This window comes from Rhineura floridana, chromosome 1, assembly GCF_030035675.1.
Source record: "Rhineura floridana isolate rRhiFlo1 chromosome 1, rRhiFlo1.hap2, whole genome shotgun sequence".
Lineage (NCBI taxonomy): Eukaryota > Metazoa > Chordata > Lepidosauria > Squamata > Rhineuridae > Rhineura > Rhineura floridana.
The window spans coordinates 271,087,837-271,112,385 of record NC_084480.1 but is presented as its reverse complement, the minus strand read 5'-3'; the positions used below and the strand labels follow the sequence as shown (position 1 = coordinate 271,112,385).

Sequence of the window (24,549 nt, the reverse complement as noted above, 5' to 3'; positions counted from 1 at the left end):
GTGGCAACAGTTCTGGGCAGGGAAGGGAGGTATATTTTAAAAAGTAATTTTCCTCAGTCATGCAGAATGCCCGGAAGGAGTAGTGTTGGAGTAGAGAGCTTTGATGTGATTTGGGGGAATAATTTGTTTAGAGATGCTGACACAGGAAAACATTTCTGATGGCTTCCACACAGCTGGAGTAATGCAGAAACTAGATTTGGGAAAAGATACAAGTTACAGTGCTCTCATTGGTCACCATGATATTTGTGGATCCATGGACTATATCATCTACAAGAGATGAGGAGAGAGAGTTGAACTTTAGGAGAGCAATTGCCGCAATGCACATAAAGGCTTGGGGAAATGGCTGCAGAAGTGCAACCTAGAATAATTCTCCTAGCCCATCGGAGGGCAGTATAAATTTGTCATGTGTGTTTAGCTTGACTGCAGAAAGTTCATCAAAAAGCATTTTCCAGCACACTTATATTATTTCATAATATCAGCAATAGGATGAGCACAGTATTTTGTCTCAAAATTGTTTTCTTAAAGCATTACAATGGATGAGACTATAACTCCTTTTCTGTCATAGTATTGTCTAATATAAGGGTAGCCAACATGATAGCCTCCGTTGGACTACAACCCCATATCATGCGAAACCATTGGCCAACAACATCTGGAGGGTAACACATTGGCTGTCCCTGATCCACAATTTTCTTATTTTAAAATGAATCTAATGGTCATAGTAGGTACATACTTGCATGCCAAGAAAACTAAAATACAGCACAGAGAACAGTTAATTCTGTCACAGGTATGATTACCATATGCCATTCTTTCATACAAGGTATGGCTGTACTTAACCACTATGCCCGAGCTGTGTTCACTTTCTTTTTCCTTTTCCTGTTCCCTTCCATGGAGTTTTAGATTTAGTTAAATCAAACCTACTGTGCCTGACTGAAAATTCCCAAAGCCCTTGTAGGATCAGAACTGCAATGAGCACACAAAGTTGTCTCATTTGCATAAGAACTTCTGCTTGTGCAATAAAACTTCCCCTCCATCTCTGCACTCCCCGCACACACTCAATTTGCTCTGGAGGATTGGCGACCGCAGAATATATTTGGTGGTGTGCAGAGGGAGGAGGACGTTTGTTGTGCAAGCAGAAGTCCTTATACAAGATGGACAATTTCATTGATATAATTAAACTGCATTAGGAGAGCCAGTAGGACTAGATGAGAGTGAATCCAAAGTCAGGAGATTGGAGGATCCCTTGATCACTTCCACAGTTTGATCACTGGGATCCTCTGATGGGGCACTTCAGGTGGTTCCCCACACCCCTGAAGTGCAGTCGGCCTATACTAGTGACCAGGTCTTTAGTGTAGCAGACCTCGCCATGTGGAACTCCCTTCCAGTACAGCGGGATGAGAAAACCTCTGGGCAAATCATGGCTCCCCAAGGGGTCCAGTTTGGCCCCCAGGGCCATTTTCCCCAAACCATGCTGACCAGCTGATGTCATCGGTGAGGGAGGGCATTTGAAGGAGCACTCCCTTCTGCCCATCAGCTAATGGGCAGATCACAGTGCGCCTTCATCCCCCTCAGCACTTCTTTAGACCACAGAGGGGGGAGGACGTTGGAAGGATGGGCCACTAGGAGCGCACCTTCAGTCCCCTCAGCACTTCTTCATGTGGAGGGAGATAGCATTTGAAGGTGCACTCCCATCCTGGCCAGATGAGAGCGTGCCTTCTTTGAAGTCCCCAAAATCAGGGCTTCAAAGGGAGGCATCACTTGATGTCACTATGATGTCAGGTGACTGACAGGTGGGCGGCCCCCACCCATCTGTCCACTTTGGCCCATCAGGCGTTGAGGAGATGAAGATCTGGCCCTCTGGCGAGAAAGGTTTCCCCACCCCTGCAGTAGAGGTTTGGCAGGAATCATCCCTGCCTTCTTTTAGATGTCTCCTGAAAACTATGTTATTCAGACAGGCCTTGGTGATGTGGATTTCTTTTACCAATCACTGTTTATTTATTGATGCTTTTATTGATCTTTTTCTGGTCTTATGTAGACCACCCTGCTGTATTTTTATTAAAGTGCATATTTAAATAAAGCTAGCACATTGCGTTGCAAAGCACAGAGGAAAAGTGGGATTGAAATGTAGGGTAGCCAGGCCAGATAGAGCATTGCTGAGTGAAAGGCTTGGGCGAACAGGGAAGCTTTTACCCCAGGAGGGTCACTAGAGGGTTGGGATGACCAGGATGCCTTTAAGGAGAACAAAGTCCTCATGGCTGAGTTTAGAAACCAGCTGGATGCTAGAGGCAAGGAGGCTGATTCAAGGCTTTTCCTCCCTCCATGTTCTTTGGACTAACATCCATTAAAGCAGGATTCTGATCAGAGATCTAGAAAGAAAGAGAAATCCCTGTGTTTTGTAATTTTCTATGTCCTATAACTCAGGTTTGGTGTACTTCCACGATTGGATCAGGGTTTAAACTGAATTAATTGTTGTTAGTTATCTGCACAGTAATTTTTATTTGTCTTGCTTGCTATCACCATACACTTCCCATGCACGCACACAACCCTCAACACACACATTTTAAGGGAAGTGTGAAGTACAGCTGTGCTCGTGCTTGTTTCTAGGAAAGGAAAAGGGGGGAAATCAGCCCATTTCCTGTGACTTTTAAAAAGCAGAAACATCTGTTTAAGAAAGCTGTCCCTAGAGCACAGTGGCAAGGGAGCCTGCAGGTGATGTGCTGTGCCATTGCCAGTAGCAATCACTTTTGATGATGGTGATTAGCATTAGGGCTCCAGGACAGAAAAAACATTTTGCGTGGGTCTGTCAAGAAAGGATGGTCTTTTATGCATGTCGTACATTTCTGACAAAACAACAGATTTTCTAGCCTTATTATATCCCTAAAATTATAGCTAAGAGCATAGAGGGCATGGAGTTGAGTAAGGAATAATGACTGGTTATGAAGGGTCATATCTTTCATAACCACATCTTCCTCATTGGCCTACAGCACTGGGAGATAAATAATACCACCTCTCTCCTGCCTTTCAGATCCCTCGGGGGGGGGGGAATACAAAAACCCTCTTCTATGAAGCCCTTGGCTTAGTCTCTACTTCCCCCCATCTGAAAATAGGCCTAAGTATGTGCACAAATTCATCCTTCCCTCTTTCCTCCCTTTTTCTTCTTTCTGTTCCCTCTGCTTTCAAAATTTAAAACATTAAACTGAGGGCATGGACTTTTCATTTTTGTTTATGATGTGTTGTAAAGTGTTGTGTCTGCTGATGGGGCTGTGCAAATAATGCTCAATAATTAAAAAATGGAACACAGAGTGTACAGTCTAGTCATAGATATCTTGAATAATTCTGCGTGTGCAGCACATTTGCTTTTTCAGTGTCAACTCCTTTTTCTAGCTCATTAATTAATAGATAAGAAAAGACAGTCACGTCTACTAAACCTTTTGACATTTTACCTCTCTCTGTTAAGAATTATTTATGTCTACTCCTGTGTTTTTCAACTTTCAGGCAGTTTAGTAAGGTAGATGATAAAATATACTTTGAACAATACCATTGGAATAATTTGGTTGGGTTAGCTTTATCTCTGTAACAACAGTAGTGGTAAATATAGTACTGGACTCAATTGAGGCACTTCATTCTTTTTGTTTACATAGCCACCATGTTGGCAAATACAATGTTCTTTTCAGTGTAGGAAGAAGATGATACTACAGTTAGACATGCAGCGTCGTTTATGTTCTTCTGCTCTAATGAGTTTTTGGGAAATGTTCTTACTAACCACTCTGCAGCCTGTTAAGATTTGTGAGTAATACAGTTCATGGGAATTTTTAATGAGTTGAAATAGATAAGACACTTAGATGTTCTGTGCCATAGCACTGTCTTCCCACTTTGCATAAGGAACATTATAATTCCTTGCTCTAGAATGCAGCTGAAGGACAGCACTTGACTATAACCCTTTTTATAACTGCAATAACCTTTCTACATATCACCCACTTCTGTTTGTAAAGCTGTGCTCATTTTTTCCTGTCAGTATGGTCAGTCTCTCTCTCTCTCTCTCTCTCTCTCTCTCTCTCTTTTCAAGGTTACATTGCACTGCACTATGGAAACACGGGGTGGTGGGTTTTGCACTAGTAGAAAGTACTTCTGTTTGTGCAAGGTGGAACTGATTCCCCCCCTACCCCCTGCAGTCGATTTTGCCTTCTGAAAAGTTGCTCCTAAGGGTTTGGGGAGCATCTGGAACATCTGGAATATGGTGCAGAGGGCTGCAGTAAACAGGGGAGCTGGGTCAGCAAAAACAGGCTGCCAGCCTTCCACTAGCAGAAGCACTTTCCACTAGTGCAAGGCCACCACCGGATACACTCCATAGTGCAGTACTTAATATGGAGTAATTGGACAAAGGAAGAAGATTGGGCAAGCAGAGGAGAGGGGGCTGGTTACTACACCCTGACAAATTATTTACAAAGCACAGTAAAACAATGCAGAGATAGAAAATATAATGCTTGCCAAAGAAGACGAGAATTTCTTAGGTGTGCATTTTTAAAATATTTTTACATTAAACTGTCCTAGTCTCATAACTTTAACTGTTATTACTTTGTCAGTGAGGTCCTCCTATTCACATACTAAGTTTTTTAGCCATGTACCTTAAACATATAACAGATACCTGTTATAAACAGCTGTTTGAAATCACACCATGTATTATATAGGTTCACTTGTCAGAGTTGGGATTTGCAGCCTCTCCTGGCTGAGTAAAGACTTGGTGGCAAACCTGGTTTAGTTGTGTAATGTGTGAAAAGATCCCAAGATGCTAATCACTTATGTAGAGAACAGTCAGGTTTTCCAAAGAGGTGCATTCTAAGCAAGAGGTATTCTTCACAGGAATATATTCACATGCCTATGTGCAAATTAACCATTCATAAATTACTACAATTTTGGAACTGTGCAAGCATGTTGCCTTCTGTCTCAGTTGTGAGCACCAGCCCATAGGCCTTCACCAGCCCATGAAAAGTTAGTGAAGGGAACCTGCTCTAGTAGATTTGAAAAAAAAATAAATGGAATGGACTGCCTTCAAGTCGTTTCCGACTTATGGGCGACCCTATGAACGGGGTTTTCATGGTAAGCGGTATTCAGAGGGGGTTTACCATTGCCTCCCTCTGAGGCTGAGAGGCAGTGATTGGCCCAAGGTCACCCAGAGCGCTTCATGGCTGTGTGGGGATTCAAACCCTGGTCTCCCAGGTCATAGTCCAACTCCTTAAGATTAGATTTAATATTTATACCCCATTTTTCTATTAAAATAACACTCAAAGCAGCTTACAGTATAAAACAACAAAATGCAATATAAAACAACAAAAATACAATATAAAATACCCAATAAGCATGAAAATGATCAGACCCGGCTTTCCCCTCCTTCCCCTCTCCTCTCCCTTACTCCTCCCCCTCTTCTTCCTCCTTCCCTGCCCACTCCAGCCATCCCTCCCTCCCCCCGGTCACTTTTACCTATCCTAAGCATGATTGCACGGGAGTAAATCCCACTGAACTCAATAAGCATACAAATATCAAACCTGTCCTTCTCTTCTCCTCCCCTTCCTTTCTACTCCTATCCCCCTCCTCCCCTCTGCCATTCCTCCACTCCCTCCTCCTCCTCTTCCTCCTCCCCTCCCCAACCCCTGTGGTCAGTTTCTCCTATCTTAAGCATGATTGTAGGTGAGTAAATCTCACTGAACTCAATAAGCATGCAGATGATCAATCCATTCTCAGCAAACTTGCACAAGATCCCATTTCTTACCTCCTGGATTAAAAAGCAGAGAAATTCACTAATAGGCAAAACACCTTGTGGTTTAAGAACGTACCTATAAAACAAATATTTCTATCAAACTTTAAAAAGCAGAGAAATTGGGCATCTATAGTGAATGTACCAGGAGAACAGGAGACCTGACCTTCTCTCTGAGATGTTGGACTGCCCTACAAATTTGTCAAAATGCAATCACAATTTGGGTTGGTCTTTCACAGTCCAATCCACTTCCTGTGTAGCTTGGAAGAATTTGGTAACATGTGCCTCTGAGCACCTCCTCTGATCTCGCCGCAAGGCGCTGAGACGCCTTGTACGATTGGCAGCTCCTTTTCCTTTGTTCCCGGCGGCAGTTTGCAGGGAAGGCTCGCTTTAGCCGTCTCTCCCAGAAGGCTATCTTTTCTCTGAGGCTCGCGGTTGCGGCCTCTTTCCCTTCACCCCTGGCAGCTGTGTTAGTGGGGGTACTAGTTTTAGCTGCCCCCCATACGGCTTGCTTTCTCCTGGGCAGCTGTGAGCTAGGCGGCCACCATTTTGCTTTTTGAATTTTCCTGCCTTTTTTATTACTTTCTTTGGACTCTCCTCCTTTTTTATCCTTCTCATGCTTATCTGTTTTAGGATGAGGAGTAGGTAGTTTAGCTTTCCTAACTCTAATAATAATAATAATAATCAACACTAAAGGGGCACAGAGGCAACTACAGTGCACAGGAACAGTACCGCACCCCCTCCCACTGTGGGCGTGTACTGAGATTTATTTCCTTGTATAGTGCACAGGAGCAGTACCGCACCCCCTCCCCTTGTGGACGTGTACTGAGATTTATCTTGTATAGTGCACAGGAGTGGTACCGCACCTCCCCCTCTGTGTGCGTGTATCTCGGCTGTTTCTTCGTCATACTGCATCACAACTACTGGACTTGGCGCTCCTCTAGCCCCAGGATGTGCACTGTTGCCCCTACCCACACCTCATCCCTCACCCTAGTGCGTGTGTTGGTGATAGTTACCGCACCTCTTGCCTTTGTGCATGTATATAATGGCAGATCAGCGAACTGAGGGATACCTAGCAACAGGAGCAAACCAGCGGTGCAAGCCTCCATCGCACCACAAAGTACAAGCACTCCAAGCTGGCTAAGGAGGAATGGGCTCGGCCACTACGCCCACGTCGCTTCTCAGCCCTGGCCAAACATATTATGCTTTGGCTCCTGAGTTCATGAATCACCTGAATGTCCCAGGGGTAGATCAGCCAATCTCTGTCTTGGTGTCCAGGTCTCTCCTCCCAACAGAAGGAGACTCCCAGCTTAAGGATCCATCAGAATGGTGGCTAGACTTCGCCCTGCATAAGAACCATGAGGCTGCCTACTCCATTCGGGCCTCTACTTCAGCCTCCATTTTCTCAAATGCCTCTATGATGTGGCTGGATGAGCTCTTGGACGATCCTACTCTGGATCCGGTCAAACTCAGAAGGGGCCTGGTCAAGTTACACAAAGCAGCTGCATTTATAGCTGACGCCACTTTGGATGCAACTCATCAAGGAGCATGGACACTGGCTGCAGAAGTAGTGGCTCAGCGAACTCTCTGGTTCTGACACTGGGACATGGATACCACAGCCAGGGTCAGCTTGTCTACAGCCCCATACTCGGGGTTGTTGCTGTTCAGCGAAGAAGCCCTTAAAGTGGTCTTGGTAGATCCTAAAGACAACCGAAAGCCTGCTTTGGCCATGACCAAGAAGGATGACTGCAGGCCGTTTAGAAGGCTTGCTCCATACCGCTCTTTCCAGCCCTTTCGAGGAGCGTGACCTGGGGGGCGGGGCCGCAATTCTCGATTTACTGACTTCTGCGCCTCCAGGGGAACCTGGCACAAACCGATTTCAGAGCAAAGCTCAGTACCAGGGACAACAGGGTCCTTCGTCTTCATCATATGGAAGGGGAGCACATCAACTTAGACAATTCTGATGCCATCCCTATTGGAGGTAGGCTGCTCCAGTATGCAAGACTCTGACTTGGTCTAACACAGGTCTCTTGGGTCAGAGATATCTTCTCTCACGGTTAAAACATAGAGCTTTGGTTGACACCCTCGGACAGATTCCTTCCCTCTCCTGTTCCCAAAACTCAGGAATGGCAGATGGTCATGCAGGAAGCAATAGGACATCTGCTCGACATAGCAGCAATAGAACCAGCACCACCAGCAGAAAGATTGGGGGGGGGGGTTACTCCATCCTGTTTGCGTTCCCAAGCGAGATCTGTCATGGAGGGCGGTATTAGACCTCAAGTTCGTCAACCTCTTTGTGAAGATTTGTTTTTATGATGTTTTAAAGTGTTTTTAGTGCCTTGTTTGCTGCACTGGGCTCCTGCTGGGAGGAAGGGCGGGATACAAATCAAATAAATAAATAAATAAATATTGACGGTTCAGAATGGAGTCCCTCACATCGATTATAGAATTCCTGCAGCAGGGGGATTTTTTGGCCTCCATCTACCTAAAGAGGCATATCACCACGTCCCAATCTGCCCTGCCCACAGACAATTCCTGAGGTTCGCTTTTGGCCAGCATCATTTTCTATACGGGGCCATGCCGTTTGGACTCACATCGGCCCCAAGGGTATTCACCAAAGTGATGGTCACCCTGATGGCTCACCTCCGCCTCCAGGGGTCCATATTTACCCCTACTTGAACAACCTACTGCTTCGGGTGGACTCCAGGGGCCAGGCCCACAACCAGGTTCACCGCACCCTCGAGGTTCTGAGGACCCACGGTTGGCTAGTCAACATCGACAAGAGTCAACTAAAGCCAACTCAGTGACTACAGCATCTGGGAGCAATATTGAACACAGTGCAGGCTATGGTCTTCCTGTCACCAGAGCACATTGCAACCATCAGAGATATGGCACTGCTCCTGACGTGTTGTTCAAAAGCGGATGTGATGTTTCTCACAAAAGCTCTGGGGATGTTCGTGTCCACCATTCACATCATTCCGTGGGCTCGGCATCATACTCAACCACTCCAGTGGGCCTTATAACCTTTTCAGGTGGACATTGCCAACTCCAACCATCGCGAAATTCGCCTGGATCCCTCGCTGCGGGCTTCCTTCCAATGGTGGGCGACAATTTGAAACCACAGCAGGGGAACTCCATTCCGAAAACCGGACAGAACTGTAATTGCTATGGATGCCAGCCTAACCGACTGGAGGGCCCATTACAACTCCCGCTTTGTCCAGGGTGTGTGGTCCAGATCGGAGCAGCATCAGAGCATCAACTGGCTGGTACTACGAGCTGTCCATCTGGCTCTCCGACACTTTCAACCAATTTTCCAGTTGGAACATGTACTGATCTGGACAGACAACACCTGCGTAAAATCGCATTTGAACAGACAAGGGGGAACCAGGTCACAAATTCTCCAGGCGGAAGCAACCTGGGTCTTCGACTGGACTGAAAGGCATCTGATGTCTCTGAGGGCAGAACATCTCAGCAGGGTTCTGAATGTGACAGCCCTGGCTCAGCAGACAGCAGATGATTTCAGGAGAGTGGAAACTTCACCCAGCGGTGTTGATCTTCTCCAGCGCCGGTTATGCAACTTCTTGGTGGATCTCTTCGCTTCAAGTCACAATTGCCAGCTGCCCCGTTACTTCTCGAGGTATCTGGAAACGACTGTGGAGTCGGTAGATGCACTGTTAACACCATGGCCGGATGGTCTTCTGTACGCCTTTCCTCCAATACCTCTATTGGGCAGGAAGGACACTGAGAAAATTGTGATGCGCAAAGGCTCAACTGGTCCTGCTAGCCCCGTACTGGCCTTGCCGACCGTGGTTCTCGGACCTACTCTCACTATCAGTAACAGATTCTTGGAGGTTGCCAATCAGGCCAGATCTTCTTTCACAGGGACTGATCTGGCACCCGGATCCCGACTGGCTGAGTTTGACGGCTTGGCGTTTGAACGGAGGCAGTTGATTAGCACAGGTCTATCTCGGGGTTGTTGATACACTTCTGGCATCTAGAATGCCATTGACGAATCGCATCTACCAGAGTACTGGGCTCACTGTTTCCAAGTGGTGTATGTTACAAGGCTGCCAACCCTCTCAAGCCACTGTACAACAAGTTTTGCATTTCCTATATAGAGGCGTGAAAATGGGACTAAAAGCTAACACCTTGCGTCATCACGCCTCCACTATCTCATCAGTCCTGTCCATCTCCTCTTCTGTCATTCCCATGGGTTCACACCCGCTCATCAGATGTGTTTTGAAGGGAGCTGCCCTCCTTTCTCCAGCAGTGTGCCACCATTTCCCTTCCTGGACTACCAAAGGTCCTGCAAGCCCTGCAGCGTCCTCCCTTTGAACCTCTTGGATCAGTGCCTTTGCAACTGTTATCCTTCAGGGTCCTGTTTCTGGTGGTGATCACCTCAGCTAGAAGAGTTTCAGAGTTGGGAGCATTGTCATCAGCCCGCCATCTCTGCATCATCCATAAGGACTCAGCAGTGTTGCGCCCAGATCCATCCTTTCATCCCAAGGTCAGCTCAGCTTTCCACTGTAACCAGGACGTTGTTCTTCCTTTCTTCTGTTTGAAACCCGTTCATCCACTGGAGAAGGCCTGGCACTTGCTAGATATCTGAAAGGCCCTCAAGATCTACCTGTCTCAAACCCGGCATATAAGATTAATGGAGTCATTATTTGTATCCTTTCACCCAAGCACTCTGGGGGGAAAGGTCTCTAAATCCACTTTGTCTTGTTTGTTGCATGCCTGCATTGTACTGGCATATGAGTCGCTTAAGCTCCCAGTGCCTAGTAAGGTAAAGGTGCATTCCACCAGGTCAGCTGCCACATGGCCGCTTTCGCAACCAACACACCTCTTGCAGATATCTGCAGAACAGCTATATGGTTTACTCCAGACTCCTTTATCAAGCATTATAAGATAGATCTCTACGCCTCTGCCGATGCCTCTTTTGGGAGCCGTGTTCTGCAACAGGTCCTTTCTCATGAGTAAACAGTGGGTGGTCCCTCCCTGTTGGGGCTGCTTTGGTACATCCCATGTGATGGCATGCTACCTAGGGAAAACGGACCATTGGTCTCACCTTAAGGGTGGTTTTCCCAGGTATTATGCCATCACGGCCGTCCCAGTTTGAGGATACCTGGGTGTTGTTGTACCACCTTCTAAATGGTTACTGTTCAAAGTTGTATTGTTTTAGTTTATAGAATTAAGTCATGACCTCTACATCTGTTAGGAATGAATGTAGTTTTGCCCTACTGGGCCAGTATTTGTATCTTCCTTGCTGGCAGGCCTGTTGGCCGTTGCATCTTCTCAGATATCTCACTTCGAACTCGTTGTGAATCAACTGGAGTGGGAGGGCCACAGGTCTTGACTTCAGTACATTCTTACCTTCAGATGCTAGATGGCGCTATAACCCACGTGATGCCATGATACCTGGGAAAACCACCCTTCAGGTGAGATCAATGGTCCGTTTTATTGAGGAAGTAATTCAAAGCAGCAATATAAACTAACAGTGGCTGATTTGTTCCAGTTAGTACAGGACACATGGAAACATTAATTTTGAAGATATACTGTTAGAAAGATTGAAACTGAACAGAATTGAATAAAAATGCAAAGTTTGCCAAACTACAAAAAAACAAAACAATCAAATCCTGTCACTTTACTGGCTTCATTGTCCTCAGTGTCCAAATCTGAAGGGCTGTGTAAAGACATTACTGTTCCTTGAAAGGAGGTTTGTTTTTAAAACAAAAAATGGTAAAAAAATGGCAGTCTCTGATAGCAGAGAACATGCGCTAAAAAGGTGTCTTCTGGGGAAAATGTTGAGGTCCTTGAGAGTCCTTTTTGTGTGTATGCTGAAATGTTCTTTGGATAACATTTTGCTCAGTGCAACATACTTACCCAGGAAGTTACTGGGAGTTATGAAAACTGAAGGGAGCAATTAGTAGACCTAATATAAATTCTTGATTATGCAAACTGACAAATATAATTTGCAGAGCAAAGGAAGAACTAAATGTACATAGCCTATATCAGTATGTAACATTACTTGTTTTGTTAAGATGTTTGTAAAGGCAAGCACTCTTTTAGGAATGTTTATGCCATCTGCAGAAATACAAGAAATTACTTGATATAGTAATATGTTATTTGTGGTGTGTTTGTATTTGATAGCCATACATGGAGAGGTTCTATTATGGCAGGAATGCTTTGATTTGGATTCTTGCATTGAGCAGGGGTTTGGATTTGATGGCCTTATAGGCCCCTTCCAACTCTATTCTATGATTCTAGGTTCTGTGGGATCCTTAGTATGCAATTAATATTTTGGCTGGAAAAGAACCAGATTGTTTCAGCATGGCTATATATTATGACATCATATGCCAGTAAAATTATAATGAACAGAGATTTTGTTTGCTTCTGTGGCAAACCAAAATGAGTTTTGTAATTGTCAACAGACCATAGTGATTTATTTAATTACAATGGTGCCTGATCACACCAACTTGACAGCATGTTATGAACCCCTGGTTTTAGATGTTAAGGAACTAGCTGTAAACATTTTCTCAATGCTGAAGCCTTGCATGCTGGGTCATAGTTTAAAAGTTGATTTCCAGCTTAATGCTGTCAGTTCTTAAGTGATACTAGTGGTCTGCTAAAAATAGATTCATATCTTAGAAATTGACTTCTTGAGCATACTAAACTGTGAATGATACGCAATGTTAGCTATACTCTGAATAGACTCATTGAACTCAGTGGACGTATTTACCTGAAATACTTATGAATTGCCTATAATCATACATGTCTAAGTGACTGATAAAAAATAAAATACATAATAAGATGCATCACAGATAAAATAACAGAGCATTAAGAGTGATCATATGAAAATTTGCATTCCTAAAATGCTTGCTGAACTAAAAATATCTTCATGGGATGTTGAAATATGTGCAGTGTTGACATCTGCCTCACTTCCACTGGGAGGGTGTTCCATAATGCAGGAGCTTTTGCACTGAATGTCTTCTGAATATAGAAAGATTTGATTTTAGGGGCGTGAGGCACCTCCAAATGTCAACTTCCCTGTTTTTAGAATAACCATGAGATTTCCTTGGGTTCCTTCTACTCACCTCATATATCTTGCAAACTGCAGTCTTCCCTACAAAACCGTATGCCACAATAGTCTTTAAAGTGCTACAGGGCTCTTTGATTCATTTGCTGCAAGAGACCTGTGTGGGCTGCAGTCCTATTTATACTTTATAGACTTTATACTGTACTTGTTGCTGTGGAAATTCATGTTTATTTCTATATCTGAAGTCTCTTGTGATTTTTTAGTGAGTGATATGTACAGAATTCAAGCTTGAAATAAAACCTGCACAGAGTGATAGTGAACAATCCAGTTCCAAGTGGTTATTTTGGTTACCAGACACCTGCTGAAGAATGAATCTCAGATGGCAAGGCTGGGAAAGAGCTCAGCCTACAGTCGTGGAGAGCTGCTTCCATTTGAAGTTTACAAACTGGACTTGAAAAAAAAATGGTGTGACTTAGTGTAAGGCAGCTTTATCCCCTAGAGATTGCTGGGCTATCTACAAAATATAGTGTGTGTGATTTGGATCAAAGAGATCCAACTTCAAATCTCCATTCAGCCATGAAACTTGCTAGGAAACCTTGGGCAAATTGCTACCTTACAAGGTTATTGTGAGAAGAAAAAAATAAATAACCCCTCATTCATTGCCCTATACTTCTTCAAAGAACCATATTGTGTTCAAACTACATTTGTATCCTGCATTTCCTCCAGGTAGCTCAAGGCAGTGCACATAGTTCCTCCTCCTTCATTTTATCCTGACAACTACCCTGTGAGGCAGGTGAGGCTGAATGACTTGCCCAAGGTTACACAATAAGCCTCATGGCTGGTGGGTATTTGAACTTGAGCCTCCCTAGTCCTAAGCAGACACTCTAAAGGTGTGATACATAAATAACTTGTACAAACAAGACATTTTTTCTTACCCCTAGCTAGAAGTTCCAGATCCCTTTGAAAGAGGATCCAACTAAACTTCTGTTTGGTTGTAGTCAGGCACTCCAAAATTTTTGTCATACACTGAGACATAATCTAGAAAAAGCTGATATATGGACAAAAATGAAAATGAGGGCATGTTTATTTAGGGTAAGTTTTAATCTCCACAGGGTGATTCGATGACTAGGTCTCAAGCTACAAAACAGGAAGGAAAAAAATTATCTTGGCTCTGAATGTTTCTGTCTTGTTCTGACATGCGTGACAACAGTCTACTTAATTTTGTTAGCAGTTGTCCTTTCCTTACCCATTTGTCATAGGTATAATAGTTCTCCCATATATATTAGGCTGCAGTTCCAAACACACTTACTTGCGATTCCTGTTGAATACAATGGAACTTGTTTCTGAGTAAACACACATAGGATTATGCTGTTGTTGTTTTTTAAAATTAAAAGCATTCCCAATGTATTAGACTGTTTTTGAGCTCTCTTCATTTATTATCCATGATATGCATATGTACAAGGGGCAGCCTGGCCATGCTGCTGGCCCTGTTCCAGTTGTTGCATGTCTCCCTGGCCCTGGCATCCACATGTTGAGCATAGACATGGTGTGCATAGACGTCCCTGATACAGATGTCAGGACAGGTGCCATTGTTAGTGTGTTTCAGGTGGCTATCAGCTCCTTATCATATTCCTAGGCTAAGACAAGAAAGTGAACACTTGCTCAGTCTTCTGCCTGTTGGTGACAACAGTTTCAGAGACGTGACTCAAGACCCAGGTTCGGGTCCTTGCACTGCACTTCCCAATCAGCTCACAACCAGCTGGTTATCAGGCACTTGGGAAGCCCTGCACAAGGGACAACCCATCTGCCAAGTATCTGGCATTATAATGATGTCAGGTGATTCACTCCCTGTCAAAGTTGGGCCACGGGGGGGGGGGACGAACAGATAAGGGTCTGGCCTATTGGGCCAAAAAAGGTTCCCAGTCTCTGTTCTAAGGGCTGAACTATTCCATGCAAACACATATAACAACTCTCCACTGTTCCCCCCATCCCGAAAGGAGATTTGCAAGGTGGTAATCTGAAACAGATGTAGCTGGAGTGCAAAATCCTTTCCCATCTACTATATCCCCACTTCGATTCAGCCTCTTTAAGCTTCTCCCTGCAAGATTCCAAACAACATGTCTGTGAGGCTAAATACATTTGGGACCCTGTGGGAAGAAAAGTAGTTGGGGGAGCAGTGTGGAGCAGAAAACTGGCATTGAAGAAATGGTTAAGTACCACCTGACACAATTTTTCTGCTTCAGATTGCCACCTGCCAAACTTTCCATTTTTTTTAAAAAAGGCAGCTGAATGTTACATGCATTTGCATGTAGCTTCTAGTTTGCTCTTCGGAAGTTTTTACTATTAATTATTTATATAACACCTTCAGCACACATGGCAGTTGGCTGCATACAAGCGGACAGGTCTCTGCCCTGAGGAGCTTACAATCCAGAATTTTAACACAAGGGAAACAAGGAAACAAGAGAAAAAGGGTAAGGTAGTTGCAATGTGTAGCTTTTGTAAGTTAAAAATGTATTTAAAACATGTTTTGACATCTGCTGCCAGGTTGATCAGTGACACCTTTTTAACCAATTAAAAGGTTTTTAATTGACTTACCTAGCTGATAAATTGACTAAATGTTATGACCATATCTTTATTAATACTGGTATATTTCAATTATAATTTATGTACAATGTTCACAAGTTGCTTAGTGTGTGGATTTGATTTGCAATGAGGACTTAACGTGTCCATAATTTTTTCCTAGATATCACTGCCCAGTGCCTAAGATTTTCTATGTCCAGTTGACTGTGGGCGACCATGAGTTTTTTGGTGAAGGGAAGACTCGCCAAGCTGCTAGACACAGTGCTGCAATGAAGGCTCTTCAAGTTCTTCAGAATGAGCCAGTCCCCCCCAAATTACCTCAGGTTAGTGATTCCCCCTCCCTTCTTAAAGTAATAGTAAGCAACACCTTCAAAGTTGATGTCCACATTTGAAAGTATTGGGGGAAAGAATAGATTTGTTTGTTTTCTCCTTTGTTAAACTTTTTATATACATTTCTTTTACTGAGACTGTCAGCACATTTTATTTCTTAAAAAATAAAAAGAACCATCTTAATTAGGCATGGCATGAGATTTCATCTGAGGAGAGATTGAAAAGTGAAATGTTCCTGCTTGAAAAGTCTGACCCTATTTCATTTTGGGTCCAGTCCTCTTTGTGCTGGGCCTGAGTAGAAATGAAGTTTGTGATATGCCTCCACCACTTTGCTGTCAACACACACACACCATACAACACACACACATCCTCCAAACAGCCCCCCCCTGCAGTATATCACATACAGAACAACAGGGCCTCATAAGAATATTATGCATGAAGCATAATCTGTCAGAGATTATGGGACTTGCACATCACTAGTCTCAGTGCACTGGCTCCAGTACCTGGTGGAACTCTGTGCACTCTTACGGCTGCGATCCTAAGTTGCTCCCCAGTTCACATAAGGCATGGATGATTTCCGCCTACACCCACTCCACTTGCAGGCCTTTCACTATATCTTGCACCATTCCTGGAGGCCTTCTAACCCCCTGGAGCAGATGTGTGTGTGTGTGTGTGTGTGCAAGACGCGGCACAGAGAGAATGAGGGGCGTGGAAGAAAAGCCCCGTTTTCTGAACTTGCATTCTGTTCCACAGTGGAATTAAAATCCAACCCATTGACAACCCTTATTTGTTTGTGGGTGAAGGAGACAGAATTCCCCATATGCACAATTTCCAATAAGCCTTATTCTTGTTGATGTTCTTAGCTCTAGAAAGATGCTATATTTAGAGCAGTTAGGTTGTGAGGAATTGTTATGGAAGATGTTGACTTGCTTAAGATTGTGACTCTTGTTGTTGTTGTTGTTATGGTGTACAGGAGTCCTAGTCAAGCTGGTGCCAGATGACGGGGGCTGGTGGGAATTATATTCTAAAACATCTGGAGGGCACCAGGTTGGGCAAGGCTGCTCTCTCCTACAGAACGCTCATGTAGTAGACCAGAAAAGTGCTCTCTTGAGAAAGTTTTTTTTTAAAAAAGAAGCCAAGGAAGACCGCAAGCCTCTTCAAAAATGCCAAATATTTGAGGGAATGGGGGTGTGGGCTGTGACTTATCATCAGTAATATATAGGCACTATCCAGTCAGGTGCCATGACAGTCATGCCTGAGAGTCTATCTTATAAACAATTAAGACAGTAGGTGGAGGCAATTTTATTTAATTAAGAACTTTCCATTGCAATTTAAATGCTGGGAAAATACCAGTTTTTGTGTACCCATGAGGAAAGATCTATAAATTCTATACTTACATTTCCTGCAACCAAAGGGTTACAAAAATGCCCTCAATCCCCCCCTCCCAGCCCATCCATACACAGCTTTAAATTAGCTAGTCCTGACTCCTTACCCTGAGGATTTTTTTCCAAATACCTCCAAATTTTTCGAAACAATGACATTTTGATATGAAATCTTATGCATGCGAATGAGATCACAAAGTAATTTTGACTCAGCTTCTGAACAGCTGTCAGATGGTTTTAGGTTTTCAGTCTATTAGTCCCTTGGTATATCATTAGTTTGCTCAGCCTTGCAGTTGTAAGAGACAACAATGCTTTCATTCTACAAAATGCAAAATAAAAATAAAAATGTAAAGGTAAATAAATCTGTAAAAGCTGGCTGAAATCTAAATTGCAGATTTAAAGGTCTGGAATGATAGAATTGCTAAATCCAAACCACAGCTGGAGTGCAGCTAGGTGAGACACACGATGTCCAGTTAAAACAGCTGAGAAAGGGCAAAATAGATCAGGGCCGTGACATGGAGGGAGGACAGCATAGCCCTTCCCCTTTGCCATTTTGGAAATTAAATTACCCCCTCCAGCTGCTAGTTTCCCAATAGAAGTAAACACAGATATGTTTTCTTCCATGGCGAAAATAGATTCACTAGAGGAATGGATGGTTTAAAATTGGGGAAATGATACACACAGGCAAAGGGGTTAACTGCTCCCTTCCCCCAGCACTATAGCTGTGGTTGGCCCTAATTGGCCATGGGCAGCTTGAAAAGAAGACAGAAGTGTGAGATCCTAATCACTCTCACTTAAAAAAGGATGTGTTTTCAAGAGCACTCCTTTGTAGACAATGCATGGTAAAATCTATAAAGAGCAATTCTGAAAAAGGTAGCTGTGACTAAAATCGTACGCATGCTTACTAGGGAATAAGATCCATTCGAATTTGGAATTTGTTTCCTATTAGTCTATAAAAAATCAGATTATATACCCATGGCATGGGACAGAAGGAACTTAAATTCTATAGATTTCTGTCATACTTAGACTAACATTTGCTAAATTATATCCTTAGAGATTTTTCTTTGGTTGTTTTCAGAATATCAGACTTGTCGAAATAATGTAATGTACATGAAAGAACCAGTATAAGGCAGTCTATGTATTATATTGCACAATATAATAAATTAGGACAAGGGAAAAGTTCTGCTTTCATTATCTAGCATTTGATTTTTTAAAAAAAGGATCTTGGGCAGTAGAGCTAAAAGAGTTCTGTGTGCAAGACATTGAGGAGCCAATAACTGTAGGGGACTGGATCGATCAGTGGTCTAACTCAAAAGAAGGCAGAAGAAGCAGTGCTTTTGGTTACCCTTGTTGAAGTCAGTAATAAAGATTGGCTATGACTCCTGCTCATATAATAATGTTTAGTATTTACATAGCATATTTCAAGTATTCAGTCACTGATATTCTCTTAGTAATCCTTATCACACCCCTGTAAAGCTAGAATTATTACCCCACATTGCAGGTCACTCTCATGCCTGCGCAAGCTGATGAGCCTCAGTAAACCCTTTGCATTCCCATGTAGCCCACAGGCTCTAGTGACTACCATTGTTGTCACCCCATTTCTAGACAGTCTTGGAGCTGGTCAGAGCAGTCACAAACTTCTCAGTAAGAAACAGGGCAGCTGAGGTGGTAGACCTTGTTCACTGTAGAGCTGGGCTTGTGTTGGAGATAGATGAAAAATCCCCCTACGTGCTGTGGCATGCTAGGCACAAAGTTTGTACTAAACAAATAAGAGACTTCTAAACATTGGACAACGTTGGACACGCTGTGTCTTTTAAGGCATGGGATGTTGAGACTTTATAGGTTTGAATCTTCACTGTGACAGTTTGAGGAAAGCACAACGCAAGCAGTGGTGAGGAAAACAAGGAGTGCATGGGAACATGAACCTGCATTCATGAAAGAACTGTTGTACAGCTGCCAAATTATTCCTGCCAGGCAGCCAAAGTGAGGCCTGAGAAGGGAGTTCATAGCCAGGAGCTTTACTATTGTGATGAGACTCACACGTAAACCATGGATCTTTCGGAACCACCAGTCATCCATCCATCCCCTTTCCTTTATTGTTTTTTCTTGGTGGTAAAGAAGCTGACGTGAAAGGGTCTCACGGACTATTGCTGCTCAGTGCCAATAACTATAAATAATGCAGAAGACTACTTGTGTCCCTGTTTAGCCTCTGTCTGCTTTTATATTGTAATAATTTGAGGGTAAAAGCTCACCAGCTAAATAGCTGCATACTATAGCCTTATGTCTGACCATTTAGTAAGGTGCAGCTACCTACACATTGATCAACATTTGCTTTGCTTCCTGCTGCTAAAGCCCTATGCAGACACACAACTTAACCATGGTTGATTTTCCTGTATGAATACCTAAACTATTTTGAGGACTGGCCACAAATCAAGAAGTGAACCCATGGTTTGAAGTGGGTTTGCAGCCATGGTTTATGTTAACTGTGGTTATGTGTTATGGCTGTGCTGAGCAAACCATGGTTAAGGTTGTTTTTACTCAAAGTATTTCTCCCTCATCAGTCAAGCTAAGTATGTTTGTCTGCACTGGTCCAAATGGAAACTTGCCTTCCAACAGCAAACTGAGGTCGTCTTTATAGAAGTGAGTGGCTGACCCTTCAACTTGTTATTGAGTTGGACTTTTGTGAACAAACAACCCACCCATGCAAGAGTTGGAAATTGATTCCTTGCAATGAAAGAACAGGACTCTTTTCTTTTCTTATTAAGTCCTCTCTGCTTTATAGAAGTGGCTGTAAATGACCTTTTAGTGAGGTCCTTTGGGAATTTCCATGGCCTGTCCCCAGAATAAAGAAGGATAAGAACCACTGGACTGAACTGCTTTCAGTTCTCTTTATTGAAAAGCTGGAATTAAATTTGCAGTATTTTTGTATCACAATTTTGTACTCACTTGCATAAAATGTTAAATCAAGATTTTACAAAATTAATGATTAGTTGTATATATAATATAATAATTTAGTTATAATCAGATTGCAACCCCTTGAAGTTGGTTACTCTGTAACAATTGCCAAAATAATTATTAATACATGTTTAAGTATGATAAACCTTTTAAAGACTTTTTAATGTATTGCTAAATTCAGAAAAAGCCTGGTTTTCAAGTCTGTTGCCCAATTGGCACATAATGCTAAGCCAAACGATGTTTTAGCTTCAACATGTGGGTTCTCAGAGTGAAAATTGCAGCCGCTGTGCTTCGTCCTCTATCCTACTGCTGTTCTGCTACTTGGGGCTAAGCCATGAACAAACATTTGTTACAGCTCATGGTTTGTCTGGAGTGAGACAAATTGTGAGCCCAGGTTCAGATATAACACTAAGCCCAATCATGGCTTAGACCTGGGTAGTGCCGCAACAGCAAGACTGGTGGAGGAGTGCAGCAGACACAATCTTTGCTCCAAAAACCCACGTTTGCTCATTTGTGCTAAGCTATGGTTGGCTTAGCATTACATGTAAATCAGGTCAGTGCATGGTTAGCCAGAAATTACTCAAGTAATCTAATAATGTGGTGTGAATGGCAGAGCTACAGAAGTCAAGCTCTGATTAGGTATACCACATTACTTTTCAATTGCAGTCTGTTTGGATCCTTGCCACAATGTCTATCCTATTTTAATTTTTTAATGAAATCAGTAGACTTTTCAAATTATAGATTTGATAAAAGCCTCAGGTTGGGGACAAAGGCCTCAGGATGGAGTTATTTGGATAATGGTTGCAGCACTAAATTATTCCCAGAAATGCATCTGTTATCCTCAGAAGATCTAGTATACTCAAAAGCTCTAGGAGTTTGTTTGGGCACTTCCCACTAGCCTTTCTTCACTAGGTTCATTTGAAGACAAATTTATGCCCTCCAAAGCAGACTTGGTGAGGGGAGGTGTAGGGGGCTACAAAGAGGATGGGGAGTTGCCCAAAATGGCCTCTCTCTCCCGTTTTGCTGATAAGATTCCTTCTGTCAGATTCCATTGGATACGGCTCTTCCTGTTTGCCACTTTGAACTCCTGGAGAAAAGGCAGGCCATAAATGTAATAAATAATTGGTGCAACTCCCCTTTTTGGAAATGGTTCCTCCAAAACTGGACAGTTGAAGAAATTGCAGGATGGAAGGGCATTTTATTCAATCCATCAGTTTGGCAATTCTGATTCCATTAAAAAAAAAATTAAAAAAATTTTAACGTTGGCAGTAAGCTCTTCCATGTTGCTTTTGAGGAAATACACTGCAGATGTTAAATGATGTATAATCATGTTCTTAGAGAGCATCTGTTTTAATTGAAATTTATTATCTTGCTTGACCAGAATGGAGAGTCAGGTAATGAACTGGAAAAGGAAAAAGATGCAAACAAGTCGGAAATCAGTCTAGTATTTGAAATTGCACTGAAGCGCAACATGCCTGTCAGCTTTGAGGTAAGTTTTACATGGTATTTTGATATAGATATTTATATAGTTAGAGATATAGATATACAGACACATACATACGCAAACACACACAATCACAATCCCCCTGCCCTGCCAGGAGGCACTTTGTAAAAGAGAATTATGGGTTGGAAAAATTATGGGTTGGATCCATATTTCTCTTGTCCCAAGTTCTGTTCAGAGGATATTCATGCTGTTGGAAGCGAGGAGGAGGTGATTTCCACTGACATCTGCTCCCCCCCTCCCGTAGCCTCCTATGCCTCTGCTCAAAAAATTGCTGTTAGGGGGGTTGGGGGCCCCTTTAGAACATGAGAAGTTCTGGGAGCTGCCGACAACTTGGAGCCCTTCTGATCTCAAAACAGGTCTGGATCCAATGCAAATGGCAGTTAATTTCTGTTAATATTAAATCAAGCATAATGACTGTGTTTTAGAGAGTCCTTACTGGTTGATTCATTTTTCCTCCTACACTACACATGCATCACTGAGCAGTCAAATTGTGCTTTCAAGTCCTCTTAGTTTGAACTTTCATTTACAGTTTGTTTGTTTCTTGGTCTGGATGGGTGGAGAAAGGCTTTTGCTTGAGCAAAATGATACACTAAAACACCATGCTGCACTCATGAACTACAATATATTTTATAGTTGCTATTTATAATTTAAGTAGCATTTTCATATGCTTTACCATTTTCATACCTACAACAGCCATGTGAGATGGGCCACCATTCCTGCAGATGGATGAAAACAGGGTGAGGCAATATATGGCTGAGGGTTCCATTTCCAACTGCAGTGCTCTATTTAACAGACCATACTGACTATAAAGCTGATAAATTTGTCTCATTTGTCAGAAAGTGAAGGGTGGATGTGAAGAAGCTGGGTCAAATATATGGATATCTGTTTACTTTTTCTTCATAAACAATAATTGCATCCGATCTTTTTCCATAGGAGGAATGCCATCATGCTGGATTATAGCTCGTCCTATCGTCCAAAGGCAAGAATGTTTCTGAAGTCAAGACTAGGGCGTCAGGCCCCTCCCACTCTCCAGTTCATTCTTGCCTTTCGTCCCTGCAAGATCTTTAGCTAGTGACTAGATAAGTTTTTTGTCTTTGTGTGATAGAGGGTGGAGTTTTGTGTACGTTGTTTCGGCTCGTTCCTTCCCTTTGTCTCATCCCTTACCACGGTTTGTGTGTTGTGTGTCAATTTCCTTGTCAATTTCTTGTTTTCCCGGGGGTGTGTTTTTTACTCCCAAACTACAGAGACCGCGGCTGCGGTCTCTTTCCTCAGCGGGGTCAGGAGCTGCGGCGGCAGCCTCCGCCCCCCCCTTTTTTTGTTCTACCGATCCTCCTTTTGTGCCCTGACAATTAGGAGCCCGCGGCTGCGGCTTCTTTCGTACTTTATTTTCTCCGGTCCTTTTTGCCATTTCCCCTTGTGCCTTGACGATCGGGAGCCTGCGGCTGCGGCTCCCTTTGTCGTTCATTTTTATGGGCGGCGCTTCATTCGCCCGTCAGGAGCCGGTGTCTGCGGCTCTTTGCCTTCCCCTTTTTAGCGACTTCTCTTGTTTGGGCTGCCTTGTCTCTCTCGATCATCTGCGGCGCTTGGTTCCTCGCGGAGTCAGTCCCTTCAGCCCGCGGCTGCGGCTTGCCTGTTGGCCGATTCTCTTTGGCTTCGGGAAGTCCGCTAGCTGTCCTGCCTCCTTCACGAAGTCTTTTTCCAGGCTAATTTTTTCAGCCGCGATTACCTTCTTAGTCCCGCGGCTGTATTTCTACCATGGGCGGTTCCATTTTTACAGTTAAAAATTTTTCCCACCTTGCTCATTTCTTCATACAATGGTTGTTGCTGGGCAAAGTATCCGTCATTTTTGTTCGAATTTTCCCGCTCTTTTTACGGGCGCCATTTTAGTGGCCGTTTTTTCCCATTCCTTTTGAGAACCCACTAGTATTACAAAAGGGGATTTTTTCCTTCACGGGTTGGGGTTTGCAGAGCCCAGGTTCTTGTCAGCTCCCTCTGTGTGATCTGCTCCCTGTTTATGTGCTGCAGATAGGATTTTTACCTCTACATAAGTTCCTTTACCAACCCCATCTCTGAGGCTGACCCTGGCAACCACTGGGTTACTGTGGCTTTCTACAATCACTGCAACTACTGTGCACATGTGACTTTTCATCAAATTTACTAATACTGCCATAACAGTGCACCAGGCCACCTGTTAGTGCGCAAGACTATTGAAAATATACAAAGCTATTTGGACTATACTGTGCAAGTTGTGCAATATCACCTTTCCTCCAAGTGTACATTCTGCCCCATCGTGACAGTGTACCTACCATCAGCCAGTGCATTCTGCCCCAGTCGTGTGCCGTGTACTGTGCATGTTCTAAGACTGTTCATAGCATACATTCTGCCCCATCGTGGCAGTGTACTTTGCCATCTGCCAGTACATTCTGCCCCAGTCGTGTGCCGTGTACTGTGCCTGCCCGGGTCTGTGCATTCTGCCCCAGTCGTGTGCCGTGTACAGCTACCCTTATTATCTATATGATGGCAGAACAGCCAGAGACAACCCAGGCAACCAAGCCGATACAACAGCCTGTGACAAACCAGATGACCAAGCCTAAACCTCCTAAGGCGGTCAAACATAAGCATTCTAAAGCGGTTGCCAAAACCAAACATCTTAGCCACAGCACAATCAAGCGGCCCCGTTATGTCTCTGTTCCAGTGCCAGAGGACTCAAATCATGCACAGTTAACTACTCTCTTTCATTCTCCTGCGGCTTCCTCTGGAGGACTTTCCTGGATTTCCTGTACAGCCAACGTCCAGCCAACCCAGAGCTTGCTCTTCTTCACTACCTGTGGGGCCGTCTACAGTTCCGCCTATCCAAGAGCAACCATCTACATCTCCGGGACTACAGCTTTCCCACGAGTTCATTACACAACTTCAGGGCATGCTGTCCTTTTTTACTCAGAGTCAATCATCTTCACAACCTCCCGCTATCCCTCAACACAGCGGGGTTCAAAGTGTACACAGTGAGACAAAC

General features: G+C 43.6%; 1 protein-coding gene across 7 annotated transcripts in view; it reads left to right on the top strand.

Annotated features, from left to right (window-relative positions):
• The window catches only part of STAU2 (staufen double-stranded RNA binding protein 2), a 248,775-nt gene that overhangs the window by 33,092 nt on the left and 191,134 nt on the right, over positions 1-24,549 (top strand). For all 7 annotated transcript variants that reach the window (XM_061601438.1, XM_061601391.1, XM_061601410.1 and 4 more), the window contains exons 6-7: positions 15,529-15,688; positions 21,414-21,521. In XM_061601438.1, the coding sequence (XP_061457422.1) occupies positions 15,529-15,688; positions 21,414-21,521 (268 nt within the window). The remainder of the gene's footprint in view (positions 1-15,528; positions 15,689-21,413; positions 21,522-24,549) is intronic.